Source organism: Littorina saxatilis, linkage group LG13, assembly GCF_037325665.1.
Source record: "Littorina saxatilis isolate snail1 linkage group LG13, US_GU_Lsax_2.0, whole genome shotgun sequence".
NCBI lineage: Eukaryota > Metazoa > Mollusca > Gastropoda > Littorinimorpha > Littorinidae > Littorina > Littorina saxatilis.
The window spans coordinates 22,947,090-22,964,797 of record NC_090257.1 but is presented as its reverse complement, the minus strand read 5'-3'; the positions used below and the strand labels follow the sequence as shown (position 1 = coordinate 22,964,797).

At 44.3% G+C, this 17,708-nt stretch overlaps 1 protein-coding gene and 1 long non-coding RNA gene across 2 annotated transcripts in view; both read left to right on the top strand.

Moving 5' to 3' along the window:
• LOC138945303 (proline-, glutamic acid- and leucine-rich protein 1-like) overlaps positions 1-15,940 on the top strand; it is a 28,567-nt gene extending 12,627 nt beyond the window's left edge. Inside the window, exons 9-17 of the mRNA XM_070316720.1 lie at positions 5,076-5,163; positions 5,499-5,593; positions 7,374-7,484; positions 7,688-7,844; positions 8,184-8,334; positions 10,695-10,750; positions 12,325-12,522; positions 13,028-13,648; positions 14,789-15,940. Coding sequence (XP_070172821.1) covers positions 5,076-5,163; positions 5,499-5,593; positions 7,374-7,484; positions 7,688-7,844; positions 8,184-8,334; positions 10,695-10,750; positions 12,325-12,522; positions 13,028-13,648; positions 14,789-14,866 — 1,555 coding nt within the window. The 3' untranslated portion in view covers positions 14,867-15,940. The remainder of the gene's footprint in view (positions 1-5,075; positions 5,164-5,498; positions 5,594-7,373; positions 7,485-7,687; positions 7,845-8,183; positions 8,335-10,694; positions 10,751-12,324; positions 12,523-13,027; positions 13,649-14,788) is intronic.
• Positions 15,941-16,111: 171 nt separating this feature from the next.
• On the top strand, positions 16,112-16,996 carry LOC138945302 (uncharacterized). The gene is made up of 2 exons (XR_011448952.1): positions 16,112-16,733; positions 16,839-16,996. It is a non-coding gene; the product is annotated as an uncharacterized lncRNA (long non-coding RNA).
• The last annotated feature ends 712 nt before the right edge of the window (positions 16,997-17,708 follow it).

Sequence of the window (17,708 nt, the reverse complement as noted above, 5' to 3'; positions counted from 1 at the left end):
GAGACTTCGTCTTCTTTGTTAGCACCTGGACAAGGTGCGTTGGTTTCCTCTCTGTTAAAGTCACTGGTTCCAGAAATCCGCAGCTTGGTGCAGGCAGAATTTCAGCGTTCCGTCGCCAGCAGTTCGGCGTTTCCGGCATCTGGCAGTGACGTCCGGGCATTGGCTTCCGTGTCTTTGTCCTCCACTTCCGGCTTGGAGCAGCGTCCTCCCTCTTCAGCGTCGGTTGGTAAGCAGAGCTGGTCCGATAGCCCTCGTGAGGCGCCTGGACGTTCTCCTTCGGGGGACAGCTCTTTCGCATCGGGTCACGACCGATACCTTGCTGATCTTTCATTTCCGGCGATAACCTACGAGGCCCCGGACTTGTTCGAACAGCGGCGGCAGTCGGTTTCGACTGCCGCATTTCCGGCACTTGCCGGAAGTGATGATCCGTCCGCTCCGGCACGCTACGGCGGTCGCGGCAGGATGGAGTATTCACTGACTTCCGGTCCTTCCGGATCGCGAAGTCAACCAGTGCAGTCTTCACTTCCGCATTTTGCGGTTCCGTTGACTACACTTCCGGTTTCGGCCGGAAACGCTTCTTCCTCTTCTGGTGGTTCCTTCCGGATACCAGATAGTGGATTACAGCGTGCGCCTTCCGGCTTTCAAGCGCCTAGGCTTGAGCAGGCATCACTCCACTCAGTCGGGGGAGTGACGTCAGCTCATCCAGCTCCGGTTTTTGCGGATGGTCGTCCTGCTTACCCTTTACCTTCACAGGGTTTTGGGCGGCAGGATGACGTTAGTGCTCAGGCTTTTCCGGTTTCCGGTTTGCCAGGGCATGCTTCTGCTTCCGGAACTGGTGACTTCGGTCATGGTTCCACGTGTGACTATTCTGATGCTCCATCAGTGGTCAGCGAGGAGTCGCGGGGCGTGTTTCCGTCGAAGCTCAAGTCTGTTCTTGACGTCGCGGCGGAAGTAACGTCTCGTTATTTTCCTGAAGGGGTGGTGGCTGCGGACTCTTCCGCATCATTCGTTCCTTCTGCCATGGCGGACTTCCGGCCGGCACAGGAGGATGTTTCTTCCTTCCGGTTCGCCGAGTCTCCGTCAGTGGCTTACCAACTTTCGCATTCACTGGTTCGTCCAGCACATGCGGGGAGTGGTATTCGGCCAGTGCCTGTTCCGTTACTGCTTCCTTTTGGTCCAGTTCCGGAATCAGCTCAGCAGTGGGTGGCTTCAGCTGCCCAAGCCTCTTCCTTCGTGCCTACGGCCAATAGGAAGCTTGGCATGCCCAATCAGAGCCAGAATTGGCTGGCGTCTTTTGCACTCCCTAGGGCTACCCTTCCGGTTTCCCGGGAATTGCTGCCTCTTCTGACTAAACCGATCAAGCGTGATTCGGTTTTGCCGGTTTCCGAGGCTTCCCTCCTCTCTGCTGAGGAGGTTGGACGTCGGCAGATCGAACTGTCCTCCATTGCGGAGACTCTCGTTCGGGCTCTGTCTCGGGCATTGACCGATTCGCTAGTTCCTTTCACTCTCAGTGAAGAACAGAATGCGGACGATGTCTCTGCGCTTTTGACCGCATTGGCCAAGGTCAATGAGGAACAATTGCGTCTTTCCTCCCTGCAGTACACCCAAGCGGTACTCTGCAGGAGGGATCTCTTCCTCTCGCAGTCCCAATTCACGGAGCTGGCTACTAGGGAGACCTTGAGAGTCTCCCCGGTCTCAGAGGAGTCTCTCTTCTGTCCGCTGGCACTGGATGCCAGACAGAAGGAGATTCAGTCAAACAAGGACAGTCAGTTCCTTGACTACACTCTGAAGGGGGTGAAACAGTCTCAGCCTTCTAAACAGAAGCAGGCTCAGACATCGTCTAACCCCAAGCCAGCTCAGAAGCGGCAGGCTTCGCCGGCCGCTCGTGGTGGGAAGAAGAGGACGGCATCGGGGAGGGGGCGTGGCGGCTCTGGAAGTAAGCCACACCCCCAATGAAGCGCTCCCGATCTCACCTCCCTCCCGCCCTCCACCTTGGTGATGGCGGGAGGCCCCTCCCGGGCACTTTCTCGTTGGATGTCGGTAGTAGACAGCCAATGGATTGTGGGAGTGGTGAGTTCGGGCTTCCGTCTACTCTGGCGGGAGGAAAAGGCGCCTCTTACCCGAGTGCCTCCGCGGTTCAAGCCCCCCTTCTCGCAGGAAGCACGTTCCGTCTTGCAGTCGGAAATTGCCTCCCTGGAGCAGAAGGGCGCGGTGGAGAGAGTTCGGGTCCACAGCTCCCTGGGATTTTACAGGCGTCTGGTCGCTGTTCCCAAAGCATCAGGAGGATGGCGTCCCGTGTTGGATTTATCTCTCCTCAATACTTTCTTGAGGGAGATAAAATTCAAGATGGAGACGCCAGCCTCTGTCCGAGACTCTCTCCGCCCAGGAGACTGGGTGACCTCGATCGATCTCACGGACGCATACTTTCACATTCTTATGCATCCGACCGACCGGAAATGGCTTCGTTTCCGGTGGGGAGATCAGATCTACCAGTTTCGCGCACTCCCTTTCGGGCTGTCTCTCGCACCGTGGATTTTCACCATGGTGGTGAGACAGGTCTGTGCACTGGTGAGGTCCCAGGGTATCCGTCTGCGGGCTTATCTGGACGACTGGCTCATCATGAACCAGTCCCAGAGCGGCTGTTCGCAGGATACCCTGACGGTTCTTCGAGAATCCAACTGGTTGGGGTTCTCGATCAACCGGGTAAAGTCGGAGCTGACCCCGTCACAGACATTCACTTATCTGGGGATGTCTTTCGACACGGTCGCTTGGACTGTCCAGCCTTCTCAGAGAAGGGTGGACAAGCTGCAAGCTCAGATTCGCTCCACTTTACCTCTCCTGATGGCTTCCATCCGCTCGCTCGCCTCCATCTTGGGGCAGATGGAGTCTATGGCTCTTCTGGTTTCACTGGGCCGGGTCCACAAATGTCCGCTTCAGTTCGCGCTGAAGCCGTTTGTGGACTCTCCTCTGGTGGACTGGGACGCCCTCATCCCTTTGCAGGGATGGTTCCAGTCTGCGACCCTTCCGTGGTTGCACACGGAGTGGGTCTGCAGAGGTGTTCCGATCGTCGTGCCCCTCCCCGACCTGGACCTCTTTACAGATGCGTCCAGGGAGGGTTGGGGGGCACATACAGATCTTCAGACTCCTCCCTTTCCGTTACTCAGCCGAGTAATCCGGAAAGCGGAGATGGAGGAGCCGGCCCTTCTTCTTCTGGTCGCTCCTCTGTGGCCGTCGCAGGTCTGGTTTCCAGATCTTCTTCGGCTTGCCCAAGGGCCCCCCATTCCTCTCGCACTCGTGCGAGGGGAACTAGTGCAGCCCCGAACAGGCATTCCACACGAGGAGCCCAGTCTTCTGAAGCTTCACGTGTGGAAGTTGTTCGGGACTCGCTGAAGCGCTCTGGGGCGTCGTCTTTGACTCTGGACTTGGTGGCTCGCTCGCATAGAGCGTCCACCTCTTCAGTTTATGCTTCCCACTGGAAGGCATGGACTGCCTGGTGTTCAGCTAGAGGGGTGAGTTCGGTGGCTCCGCGCTCTATTCAGGTCGCTAACCACCTCTCTTTCATGTCTTCACAGGGCGCCTCAGTCTCCTCGTTGAGGGTCCGGCGCTCCGCTATCTCGGCGACTCTTCAGCAGATTGGTCGTTCTGTTCGAGTCGGGGGCGTTATAGCTGCAGTCATTAAAGGGGCTGCTCTTAAGGAAGCTAAAGCTCGTTTGCCCGCTCCCAAGTGGGACTTGTTTTTAATCCTGGAATTCCTTCGTTCTGCGGATTTTGAGCCTTTAAGCGAGGCCAGTCTGTTCAATGTCACTCGCAAAGCGCTGTTTCTCCTTTTGTTGGCTACGGCCCGACGGGGTAGCGAGGTCCACGCCCTGTCGGGTCAGCCTGGAGATATCTCCTTTGAGCCGGACGGTTCCGCATCTTTGCGTTTCCGGCCTGATTTCCTGGCCAAGAATCAGTCTCCGGGGCAGGCCTCTCCGCTGGTTAGAGTTAAGGCTCTGACCAGCGCGTTGGCCCCGGGTGACCCCGATTCGGTCAATTGCCCTGTGAGGGCACTTCGTCTGTACTTAGCCCGGACTCAGCCGATTCGGTCTAGTTCTCAGAAGTTGTTGTTTATCTCTCTCCTTACTAGGCGCGAGAAAGATTTGTCGAAGGTAACGTTGGCCCGGTGGGTGTCCTCGCTCATCAAGCAGGCTTATGAGTGGAGGCGCACAAAGAGGGGGGGGGGGTTATGCCCTCCTTGCCACTTGACTCGGCCCGAGCCCATGAGACGAGGGCGTGGGCTTCCTCTCTGGCAGTTCTGCGCTCCAGACGTCTAGAGGAGGTGCTGACAACTGCGTATTGGCGTTCCGAAGATGTTTTCATAAACTTTTATCTTCGGGACGTCACAGCTCTTCGACAGGATGGCTCCAGAGGCCTTCCAGCGCTCATAGCAGCAGGCCAGTTCCTGTCCAGAACTTGATGGTGAGTTTTGATTCATTTCTAGCCCACCGCCTTGTTGATGTTATCTGCTAATGTGATTCGGAGTAAGAATATGATATTAAATGGAAAATTTCCTAAATAAATTATCATTTAATTAATATACTTACCCGAATCACATACTGTATTCCCTCCCACCTGCCCCGCTTATGGTTTTAAGATTTTTTAAAGCCGTATGATAATAGGCACGTGTTCCTAGAGGAAGTGACGTGGCATACACCCGTATGGGAGGTAACTCCCGGTGTACTGGCCCATTACCAAAGCTACTTTCACTTTCGTTTTGGTGATGGGGTTGCTTCCCTTTAAATTCTTTAGCCGGGTAAGCGTTTTTCAGTGATAAGCATCTCAGGTGACTCAATGCTAATGTGATTCGGGTAAGTATATTAATTAAATGATAATTTATTTAGGAAATTTTCCATTCCTGCTCTTGCTGAAGCAGATTACTCTGTGATCCCAACTAAAAACACCTTTTTATATTTATTTATTTATTTTATTTTTTTTTTAAGAGAGTGTTTCCATTTCATACGAAGATCTAGCCCTTTGCCTAGAGGTTAAACTTATTATTGTTTAAAATGTTGGGTTTATTTTTGTACACTTTGCAGAGAACCTTCTGGGACGTGGGTACAGATTCCCCTGGATGAAATACTGCGCTTTGTTTGTCGCGCCCTGGCAGTACAAATGGACATGTTGGTATGTTGACACTTTAAATCTTTTTTCATGATTTCCTTACCTTTTAAGAATTACTGCTGAATTTGACTTGATATCTGTACCAGCGCCAACTGATTATTCTTCCCAGACACAGATCCATGGCCCCACGGGACCGACGAATGATGAAAAAACACACACAAAAAATGACCATGCGTTGCTTGTGGCATCTTGTTGTCAGTTTCAGATTTTTTTCTCATGATTTATATTCATGTTGGGCTGTGTTTTATATTCCTTTCCGGTTGTGAGTTTTTGTCTTGTTTATTCTGTGCGAATTACGAGTGTGACATAAAGAAGGTTTCTTTTGTGTTTTTGTACAGGTAAACAAAGTTTCAGCAGACCACCTGCTGCTCCTGACGTATTTGCCAATACTTCACATGTCAGCCCTGGATGTGTTGTCCCAGTTGATTGTCTGGTGAGTAGTGTTTACTGTGTTTTTATTCATTGTTAAAAGTGAATACTGTAAACTGTAAATAGGTCAGTTATTCACACTTCAGAAACAGAAAATCTGTTGTTTGTTTATTGGTTGTTGTTGACCAATACCCCATGCTTAACACTCACAGGGTCATTTTGCACCGAGAACGTGATTCTGTCATCTAAGTGGGAAGATTATGTGGATGACCGTTTTAAATCATCCCACTGATATAGGCAGACCTACCAGTATTTTACCAGTTGAAATGAGAAAATACCGGAACAAAAATGGCAGCCGGTATGACCCGCCGGTTGACTTTTGAACTACCGTTTTTTTTTTACTCACATGCGAAGCAAAAGTGAGTCTATGTACTCACCCGAGTCGTCCGTCCGTCCGTCCGTCCGTCCCCCCCCCCCCCCCCCCGTCCGGACGTCCGTCCGGAAAACTTTAACGTTGGATATTTCTTGGACACTATTCAGTCTATCAGTACCAAATTTGGCAAGATGGTGTATGATGACAAGGCCCCAAAAAACATACATAGCATCTTGACCTTGCTTCAAGGTCAAGGTCGCAGGGGCCATAAATGTTGTCTGAAAAACCAGCTATTTTTCACATTTTTCCCATTTTCTCTGAAGTTTTTGAGATTGAATACCTCACCTATATATGATATATAGGGCAAAGTAAGCCCCATCTTTTGATACCAGTTTGGTTTACCTTGCTTAAAGGTCAAGGTCACAGGAGCTCTTCAAAGTTGGATTGTATACATATTTTGAAGTGACCTTGACCCTGAACTATGGAAGATAACTGTTTCAAACTTAAAAATTATGTGGGGCACATGTTATGCTTTCATCATGAGACACATTTGGTCACATATGATCAAGGTCAAGGTCACTTTGACCCTTATGAAATGTGACCAAAATAAGGTAGTGAACCACTAAAAGTCACCATATCTCATGGTAGAAAGAGTCAATAAGCACCATTGTACTTCCTATGTCTTGAATTAACAGCTTTGTGTTGCATGACCTTGGATGACCTTGACCTTGGGTCAAGGTCACATGTATTTTGGTAGGAAAAATGTGTAAAGCAGTTCTTAGTGTATGATGTCATTGCTAGGCTTATTTGTTTGACCTTGACCCTGAAGGTCAAGGTCATGTAAAGGTCAAGGTCAAGCATGTGAGTCGTATGGGCTTTGCCCTTCTTGTTTCGCTGGTAAAACAACAAAACCAGTACTCTGAGTTGGACTCTTACTGGTTCCAATGACCAGCCTACCGGGTTTTTTTCTGGACTATTTGCATCAAAAAGTTTGCGTACTGGTTTGAAAAAATACAAGCGCCATCACTGGACCTACTCCGTTTTCAGAGGAAATGTCTGTGTTTAAAAACTGGTTTTTTGCACTTTTTAGTGTGTACATTGTGAGATTGTGTTCACATGTCAGTTACTCAAGCTTCAGAAATGAAGTATCTTTTGAATGAGCAAGTACACAAACTGTGCCTTTGTACACTGTAGTGTGTGAGCACGAAATGAGAGTGCTAATGTGTCACTTACTCACATTTGAGAATGAACATCTTTTGTGTGTCTGAATGTAAAAACTGTGCTTTCATTCACTGTAGAGTGTGACAACTTAAATATTCTGTTTACACATCAGTTTTTCACAATTCAGAAATATGACTTGTCTGTTTGAATGTGTGAAGACTTTGCTCCTATGCTCAGTAAAGTTCAAACACTGAAGCATTGTGTCCGTAGCCTAAATTTTAAAACTGAAATGTCGTGTGTATGTGTGCAGTGCCAAGAGACTGTTGGTGCCAGACAGCGACCTGATTCACAGATTGTGCATACAGTCTCTGGCGTCCACACACCTGGACAAAACTCCCAGCTCTGCTCACAAACCCTTCAGGTATTTACAATTTAAAAGTTTTGTAGGAGATAAATTATTGTTGTGTTTGTTGTTGTTGTTTGTTTTTTGTTCCAATAAGCTGGAAAAAAGATCAGATTTGCAGTTTAAAAACAATGATCATTCAAATTATTACATTTGTTTTATTTCAGGTGCCAAGTTGTAGTTCAACAGATTCCATTGCATTCTTTTTATTGATTTTTCAGAAAACTGAGAGGGAGGGTGTATGAGACACTGAGAAGATGGCTGGAGGTGTCAGGAGCGGCGTGTGGCTTACTGGTGGTGTCCGACGGCAACAGACTTCACGACCTCTTGGTGGAGATTTTCTTGGACATCGGTCAGCAACAGCAAGAAGCCCTGCAGGTAATGTTTGGACAGCAGATCTGGTGATCATGCATTGCTGGTTTTTATTGACTCACCTGAGTAATTGGTGAGTCTTAGGATTCATATGTGTCCGTCTGTATGTACGGCGGGGGTAAGGAAGGCGAGTCGTGTGCAAGCATTTGCTTTTCTTATTTTTTAATATTGTCACATTTCCGCTCTTATTTCTGCTGACTTGCTATGTGCATTCTGAGAAAAGTAGGCTAAAAAAGGAGGGATTCTTTAAATGGAGGTAAATTAACAGAAATTATGAACAGAAAACCTGAAAAAGGAGGAAGTCTTAATTTGGTGGGTCCCACTGTATCCCCATTTCATCAACAGCTTGGACAGTCCGGCAAGAACAGCAGCGGCCCTCCGGCCAAGAAGAAGAAGAAGAGGGGCAAGAAGCACAACTACCAGGAACTGTCCACCGACCCCCAGCGTGCATGGCTGACTCACCACCACACACACACCGCCCAGGCGGCCTTGAAAGGTTAGATGACCACTAACCATAAAGCTTGGCAATGAAAAAGTATTGATAAGATAAGATAAGATAAGATCTTTCTTTCTTTCTTTCTTTATTTGGTGTTTAACGTCGTTTTCAAACACGAAGGTTATATCGCGACGGATAAGATAAGATAAGATAAGAAAATTTGAATGTCCATTTTCATTTTACATAAACATTTTTCTTTTGTCACTACATCGCATTTCTGAAACACATGATCGAAAAGCATAATCGAACATAGATACACTACTAAGATCAACTTATTACTGGACTGGGTGGCCGAGTGGTAACGCACTTGCGCTCGGAAGCGAGACGTTGCGAGTTCGACCCTGGGTCAGGGCGTTAGCAATTTTCTCCCCCCTTTCCTAACCTAGGTGGTGGGTTCAAGTGCTAGTCTTTCGGATGAGACGAAAAACCGAGGTCCCTTCGTGTACACTACATTGGGGTGTGCACGTTAAAGTTCCCACGATTGACAAAAGGGTCTTCCCTGGCAAAATTGTATAGGCATAGATAAAAATGTCCACCAAAATACCCGTGTGACTTGGAATAATAGGCCGTGAAAAGTAGGATATGCGCCGAAATGGCTGCGATCTGCTGGCCGATGTGAATGCGTGATGTATTGTGCAAACAAAATTCCATCTCACACGGCATAAATAAATCCCTGCGCCTTGAATATGTGCGCGATATAAATTGCAAAACAAAAAAAACAAAAATCCCTGCGCTTTGCACTGTACCCACGGAATACGCGCGATATAAGCCTCATATTGATATTACATGAGCATTTAAACAGGAATTGATGATTTTGCAGTGTTGCCTCCGAGACTTGGGGGAACAACAGGTCATGGGTTAAAACTAATCATACAGTGGTACCTGTGATGAAGGGACACCCTTGGGACCAGCCAAAAAGCCTCCCTACATTGCAGGTGGCCTGTCATGACAGGTATACTTTAGTAGAAATAATAGGCAAAGGGACAACAGAAGGTGTCCTTTCAAGGGAGGTGTTCTTTCATTGGAGGGGCCTTACGTCACAGGTACCACTGTAGGTCCAACTGTTTTCGTTTTGTCTGCCTAGTAGGAAAAGTTGATTACAGCTCTATGTCTCGTGCTGTTTTGAGGTGGTTTTTTTCTTAGCTTTCTTGTGATCCTTTTTGACTCACATGCGAAGCAAAAGTGAGTCTATGTACTCACCCGAGTCGTCCGTCCGTCCGTCCGTCCGTCCGGACGTCCGGACGTCCGTCCGTCCGGAAAACTTTAACGTTGGATATTTCTTGGACACTATTCAGTCTATCAGTACCAAATTTGGCAAGATGGTGTATGATGACAAGGCCCCAAAAAACATACATAGCATCTTGACCTTGCTTCAAGGTCAAGGTCGCAGGGGCCATAAATGTTGCCTAAAAAACAGCTATTTTTCACATTTTCTCTGAAGTTTTTGAGATTCAATACCTCACCTATATATGATATATAGGGCAAAGTAAGCCCCATCTTTTGATACCAGTTTGGTTTACCTTGCTTCAAGGTCAAGGTCACAGGAGCTCTTCAAAGTTGGATTGTATACATATTTTGAAGTGACCTTGACCCTGAACTATGGAAGATAACTGTTTCAAACTTAAAAATTATGTGGGGCACATGTTATGCTTTCATCATGAGACACATTTGGTCACATATGATCATGGTCAAGGTCACTTTGACCCTTATGAAATGTGACCAAAATAAGGTAGTGAACCACTAAAAGTGACCATATCTCATGGTAGAAAGAGCCAATAAGCACCATTGTACTTCCTATGTCTTGAATTAACAGCTTTGTGTTGCATGACCTTGGATGACCTTGACCTTGGGTCAAGGTCACATGTATTTTGGTAGGAAAAATGTGTAAAGCATGTGAGTCGTATGGGCTTTGCCCTTCTTGTTTAGTTGTTGAAAAAATGCTTTGCACTGATATCGTGGAAGGGAAGCATGATAAAGAACAGTCACATTAACGTGACGCACCCAAGAAATTTATAACCAAATGAGGAAGAATTCTAATGATAAATTATAAGAAACAAAGAGACGTAACGGTAAGCACTCCAAATTTCGACAACAAGGAGAGTCGGTGAGATTATGTGTAACGAGTCACCTGGGACCTGAAAGAATAGCATTGAAATGAACAAGTGACTTTGATCCTGACACTTTTATGCTCTCAGATAAGATTTACTTTGACAAGTTTCGACATATATATTTCCTTCATGAGTCAATCCCAGGGTAGTTTTTATACCATGGGTCTTAAAAATGAATATGCAGTGTCTTTGAATGTTAATAACAGTTTGTGATGTTTCAAAAGAAGTTTTGTTTGACTTGCATATTTGCAGTACTGCGTGAGATACTGGGCTGTGTGGGTGCTACAATGACTCATCGAGATGTATCAGTAAGTTGTGACTCTTGTTGATTCTACTGCTTACATAGTTGCCAACCCTCCCGAATTTTTCGGGAATCTCATGATGTTTGAAATCCTGCACGTAATCCCAAAATTTGTTCGATTTTCCCGAAAAGGAAATTTTCTGAAATACTTTGCGAAAGCAGCCTCTTCTTTTGGACAAAACCTATGAAAAGACGCTCTGGCTAACCAAGACTAGCCAAGTCGATGTGCGCATGTATGGAAAGTAAGTTGTGCTTCTTCCCAGTTTTGGCGTTCTAAATATGTCGTTAAAAAAAATAAATAAATAAAAAAAAAACACCAAAGGCTAAAGTGAGATTTTTACCACAGTATAAGATGAACTATGAACTACGATTTGAAAAAAATATTTAAGCTTCTGCAGGGTTTAATTTACTAGTGCGCCCTGCGCCATTGGCGCATTAAATCTAAAAATGTCCCATCACAATTCCCTTCAATGCGTCAAAGGGCGCATTGAGATTACGTACCACTGTGCCACCAAATGTACACTTTACATCGGATTACACACACACACACACACACACACATACAGAGATAAGCGGTTAATTTTCAGATTGCACCATATTGCACCATTTTTCATCTTTGGTCAAAACGCGTACAGGCCTCTTTGGCGCTACTTGCCTTCGACTATGTCCCATCGGAATTTGGTTGAGGGGGACAAATGTCCCATTGCCTTTTTCTCCCAGGCTAAACCCTGCTTCTGCGGTCCTGGGACCCCAACAGGAATTTATTAGTCATAAGGTTGGCAGCCATGTGCTTGACCGCAATGTTTTCATGCTTGCTTGAGAGCACTTTCCTTATTTGATCTCTTTTTACTTATCTTTTCTTCTTCTTCTTTTTTCTGCGTTCGTGGGCTGAAACTCCCACGTACACTCGTGTTTTTTGCACGAGTGGAATTTTACGTGTATGACCGTTTTTTACCCCGCCATTTAGGCAGCCATACGCCGTTTTCGGAGGAAGCATGCTGGGTATGTTCGTGTTTCTATAACCCACCGAACTCTGACATGGATTACAGGATATTTTTCGTGCGCACTTGGTCTTGTGCTTGCGTGTACACATGGGGGGTGTTCGGACACTGAGGAGAGTCTGCACACAAAGTTGACTCTGAGAAATAAATATCTCGCCGAACGTGGGGACGAACTCACGCTGACAGCGGCCAACTGAATACAAATCCAGCGCGCTACCGACTGAGCTACATCCCTGCCCTACTTATCTTTTGGAAATATAACTTTTTTTTCCTGAGAATTGCATCCTAGACAAAATGGAAGTTGAATGGTTATTTCTGTGTTTGATAAGAAGTTGTACGAAAGTGCTGTTTGTAATTCAAAATTATAAGATAATTTGTGTCTTTGTTATGAAGGTTGACTTTGATCACAATGATGCTTTCAGTGTACTGCTGATAGACGCAGACAATTTTATTGTCTCAAATAAAGAATTCAATAGTAAATTATATCAGAACATATAAGCCTGACATTTGAAAACATTAACAAAACATTAAAATTGTGTACACAACGAGAATCAAGTCAATTTTTTCTTTTCATTTCTAGATGATACAAACCCACATCCTGGACCTCGTGAGAGAAGTGCAGCAGAATGCGCTGCCACCATATTCCTCTTCCCTGGTGTGTCGTCAACTGTTGTACGATGTGATGGTTGCTGCCGCTTGCCTCCCTTTGCCCGACGTTCCTTTTCTGCAGAGTGCTGTCTCTTGCTTCCAGCGTGGCTCCCTGGAATCTGACTTTGTGGTGAGATGTCAGGAATTGTTTGTTTTGTGTGTGTATTGCGGGTGTGAGTGTGTGTAAAAAGTTGCATAGTTGTGTATCACTATGTGTATGTGTGTCAGTATAAGGCAAATGTGTGTGTGTGTGTGTGTGTGTGGGTGTGTGTTTGCGTGAGTGTGTGCGTGAGTGTATGTGTGTGTGTGTAAACATATTGGATTTGGAATGAAGATGATTAATTATGGAGTTTGTGGCAGCAGGTGTGAACATTGAACACTACTGCGGGTTGTGAAGAGATTGTCACTGCTGAATTTTCATGTGACATAGAAACATCCTCTGTTTCACATTTCTCTGGACAATGTCTTGGTGTTTGGACCAGCCTCACTAACAAAAACAAAAAATTCTGAGCCTTTTAAGGGCACACGTCTATGCCATTTGTACCACAAAGTGTGAATTTTGTAGTGTAGCCTTTTATTACTTTACTTATTGAACACACTCATAATAACAGTGTATGTGTCAATTGTTGTTGCAGGTTGCCACGAAATGCAGAGAGGCTTTAACCCTGTGCCAGAGCCTTATCCACCCCATGGTACCCAGCCTCCTCTCCCCCAAGATGCACCCTCCCATCCACCCTTCTATGGCCACCCTCTCTGCTTATTCCAGCAGCGACAGCACTTTCACCACCACCATCAGTACGCACAACAACAACAGCTATGTCACGTCTTCGAAAGACTCTGTTACAAACCAGTCCTCTGCTTCCAGTAGACAGCCAGAAGACAGCCAACATTGTCAGACAGCTTCTGATTTGAACAATTCCGTTCAGGGTGTGTCTAAGCTGAAAGGTTCTTCAGCAGTTCAGCAGAGTGATGCTTCTCTTAGCCCCGTGCCTTCGACTAGTACAGAACTTGGTGCTAACAGCTCACCTGCCAAAAGGAAAAGGGGGGAGGCTGACACTGACAGCGATGACAAAGACAGCTCTGATGATGATGATGATGATGACGAAGAAGAGGAGAGGATGAAAAAGAAAGACGGGGAAGAGATGAAAGTGACAGAGGTTGAGGAGAAGAGTGTGACTGTTGCTGTGGAAGAGGATTTAGAGGAGAGAGACGATGCTGAAATGGAGGATGAAGGGCGTTCTCAACAAGCAGAACAGGTGTGTTTTGTGTGTGTGGGTGTGTGGGTATGTGTTTATGTATGTGCGTGTGTGTGTGTGTGTTTATGTATGTGTGTGTTTATGTATACATGCGTTTGAGTGTGTTTATGTATACATGCGTTTGTGTGTATGTGTGTGTGTGAGGAGAAAGAAGATGCTGAAATGGAAGATGAAGGGCGCTCTCTACAAGCAGAACCGGTGTGTGTGTGGGTGGATGGGTGTGTGTGTGTGTTTTTTCATATACATGTATGGATATGTATGAGTGTGTTCACGGGTATGTGTCTCTCTGTGCGAGTCTATGCGAGTCAATGTGTCTTAATGTACAAATTGAAGTGTAATTGTTTGTTTGTCCTGCTCTGTGTTGTAAGTTTTGCTCAGTGTAGATTGTTTTGCCATTCACATGGAAATCTTATTTCCCCTCTATCTTTCTTTTCTTTCATACAAAGTTTGCTGACAAGGATTAAGGTTAACTGGTAAGGGTTTGGTTTTCAAAAAAAAATCAACATTCTTCAACTAAATCATATTGCTGAGTAATTTTTGTGAACCGTCGTTTCTGCTCTGCTGAGACAGCGCTGAAAGTCCACAAAATGGGGCACTGGCCTTTGGCTAGTACTTCTCATTACTTACTAGCCAGAGAGCAAATTTTACTCGTCAAACCAACCATTGTTTCAGCAACTTTACTCGCATTTGGCGAGTAGATTAACATTTCTACTCGCCATGGCTGTAAAATACTCGCCACTTTCAGGCCTGTGAGATGAATAGTTTGTATTCATATTGTGGTCCTTTATTCCCACCAACACCCATCTCTTTACTGAATTGCTATTTAGGCCTAAAAAAAAAAGGTGTGGTTACGGTAACCCGACCTACCCTATTTTTAGGGGCCGACCCTATAACTTTTTATTACATTTGTCAAAAAAAAAAAAAAACGAGTTCAGAAAACGCAATGAAAGCGAAAGCGCTCGAGTCGCACACTTATTTCCCTGTCAAGTAGGTTTAATTTGTACACATTAGAAAAAAAAAGTTTTAAACAAAAAAAGTGATTGCCTACCTTCCCACCCTATTTTTTTTGGCTATGTTACCTTAACCACACCTATTTTTTTGTTTTTTTGCCTTATCACTTTGTTTCTCCTTTTATTTCAGGATCCTGGATTGTCGGCCATGCTGGAATCTTTCAATCCATGTGCAGCAGACCCTGACATCAGTGATCTCTCGGACTGAAAATCTTCAACATTTCATTTTGCCTAAAACTAGTAAAAGGAAAATAATTATTAGCTTTGGTCAACCGACAGTCAATGAAATGACTCAAGGCAAATTGTCAGAATTTATTGTTGCTTTGAGTTAAAGATAACAGCAAGAGTTGGACTGAAACTCTTGACAATTTCATGTTATCCAGAAGCAAAACCATTATTAGCTTTTGACAACCTACAGTCGGTGAAATGACTCAAGGCAAGTTATCAGAATTTGTTGTTTTTTTGCGCTAAGATAACAGCAAGAGTTGGACTGAAACTCTTGACAATTTCATGTTGACGAGAAGCAAAACCATTATTAGCTTTTGACAACTGACAGTCGGTGAAATGACTCAAGGCAAGTTGTCAAATTGTGTTTCTTTGCGCTGAGATTACAGCAAGAGTTGGACTGAAACTCTTGACAATTTCATGTTTAACTAGAAGCAAAACCATTATTAGCTTTGGTCAACTGACAGTCGGTGAAATGACTCAAGGCAAGTTGTCAAATTGTGTTTCTTTGCGCTGAGATTACAGCAAGAGTTGGACTGAAACTCTTGACAATTTCATGTTGACGAGAAGCAAAACCATTATTAGCAACTTACAGTAAAATGACTGGAGACGAGTTGTCACATTTCCATTTGTTGGTTTTTGTTTGTTGCGCTAAGATAACAGCAAGAGTTATCAAGGCAATGGTCGTTTGAGGCATTTTTTCTGTTCACAGCAAAAGAGTAGTGAACTGGGGAAAAATAAATGTTTAAACAAATTGAGCGATAACTTACTGAAGAGGTTACAAGAGTGGTCATGAGTGAGTGGGAGTAAACTGCTTCTGTAAGAATGCTTCGAGAATGGTTGCTTCCCTTGCATCAGAGTATTGATGGCAATACAGAGGGGAAACAGCACTGAATGGCTTCAACATGCCCGTGTAACCAACTCAAAGTTTATGGATATGAAATTATATGTTCATGGCTGATGGAACTGCTTCGCTTAAAAGTTCTTGCATATCCAATTATGCTGTTGTCAAAATGTATAGTTTTTCATTATGTTCGATTTCTTTTTTTTGGGGGGGGAGGGGATGATAAAAGTTCTTGCATATCCAATTATGCTGTTGTCAAAATGTATAGTTTTTCATTATGTTCGATTTTTTTGTTGGGGAGGGGGGATAAAAGTTCTTGCATATCCAATTATGCTGTTGTCAAAATGTATAGTTTTTCATTATGTTCAATTTTTTTTTGGGGGGGGGGATAATTTAAAAAAAATTGGGAAGCACAAGTGCATTGGTTTCATCCCTTTGAGTATACTGAACTTCATGACACCATAAAATTCACTGTGTACACTTGCTAGTCTGATGGTCAATGAATTTGATTGAATGCAAATGTGGCTGGACATGTTGATGCATCAGATAGTTCGGATACTTCAGACTGGCTCATTGAATTCAGCATTCATTCAAATATGTTCCGTGAGAGAGAGAGAGGTTTTAGGCAAAGCCTCTTCTTCCAACCTGTCCTTTATACAACACATAAAGACAGACGATATATATAAAAACAACATCAATCATATAAAATACATTGTATGGAATGCAACATAATGTACATTTAAGGGATAACAAAAGGAGTAACTCAAAAACTACAAAATTACATTGACATTGTTATACTTTTTATTTGGGAATAAAATTGCTCAGATCAGCTACACATCCGTTATAAATAGTCCAAAATGTTTTCAAAAATAATAATCGAACTATTTCATTCACGAATGATGTGTGAACATGACTGTCTCACTTTCACTGAAGTTGCATGTCTTATCTGTTGGAGGAAGGAGTTCCAGAGAAACGCTCTCGAGAAGGCTAAGCTTGATTTGAAGAGGTCATGTGTGTATCATAGTAGGGACTAGCTGTAAGAAAGGACCATATGGACCTAATGCTATCATCCCTCGGTAATAAAGTTTTCGAGTTCGAGTTCGAGTTCGAGGTCTATGTTTTTGTGGCATGTTTGATACTTTGAAATGAGAGAGAGAGAGAGCATAATAATATTGACGCATGTTGTACATGTCATGGATGCCATTTATGATGATGCTTGACCATTGCTCTTATACTTGTACCAGTGAATGCAACATTATTGAAAAATAAGTTTGGTTTGTCTCTTCCTTCAGTGTTCTTACATGAATGTGTATGTTTGTGTGTTATGCAAAGGAACCAAAAGAGGATGCACAGAAGCACACACACGACACAGACACTCTGTCCGGCTAAAAATGTGACAGATTTACTCAGGTCTTTCAATTAAATATTTATTTTCAGTAAAACGGTGCAGTTAATACCAAATATTAACCAGGCCTTGTGCTTCAACAGTGTAAATATTTTGCAAGAGATAAATTAAAATTCTGCTTTCAACACTGCAAAAAATGTGATGAATTATATAATTTTCATATGTCAAATCTATCAAGGGGAACTACCCTTTTTCTTCAATAAAACTGGAAAAAAGTATATGATTAAACATTTTTTTAAAATACTGGAATATGACTGCACATACTAAACAAAATAAATAGTACTATTCTGGGTCTAATCGTAAGCACTATTCAGGCAGGTTTAAAACATGTGTAAATATAACATTTCTTTTCCTTTTAACCTTGCAGGCTTTTTCCAGCATCATTTAAAAATAAAATATATCGGGAAAAAAACAATTGATCCGATTGTTAAAATATTTTGCACTGAAGCAACATGGACATTTACACAAAAATTGATGTTAAATTACACAGTGTAAAGTGAACTCTTGTCTTTTCTTTCTTTATTTGGTTTTCAACCATGAAGGTTATATCGCGACGCGACGGGGAAAGGGGGGAGA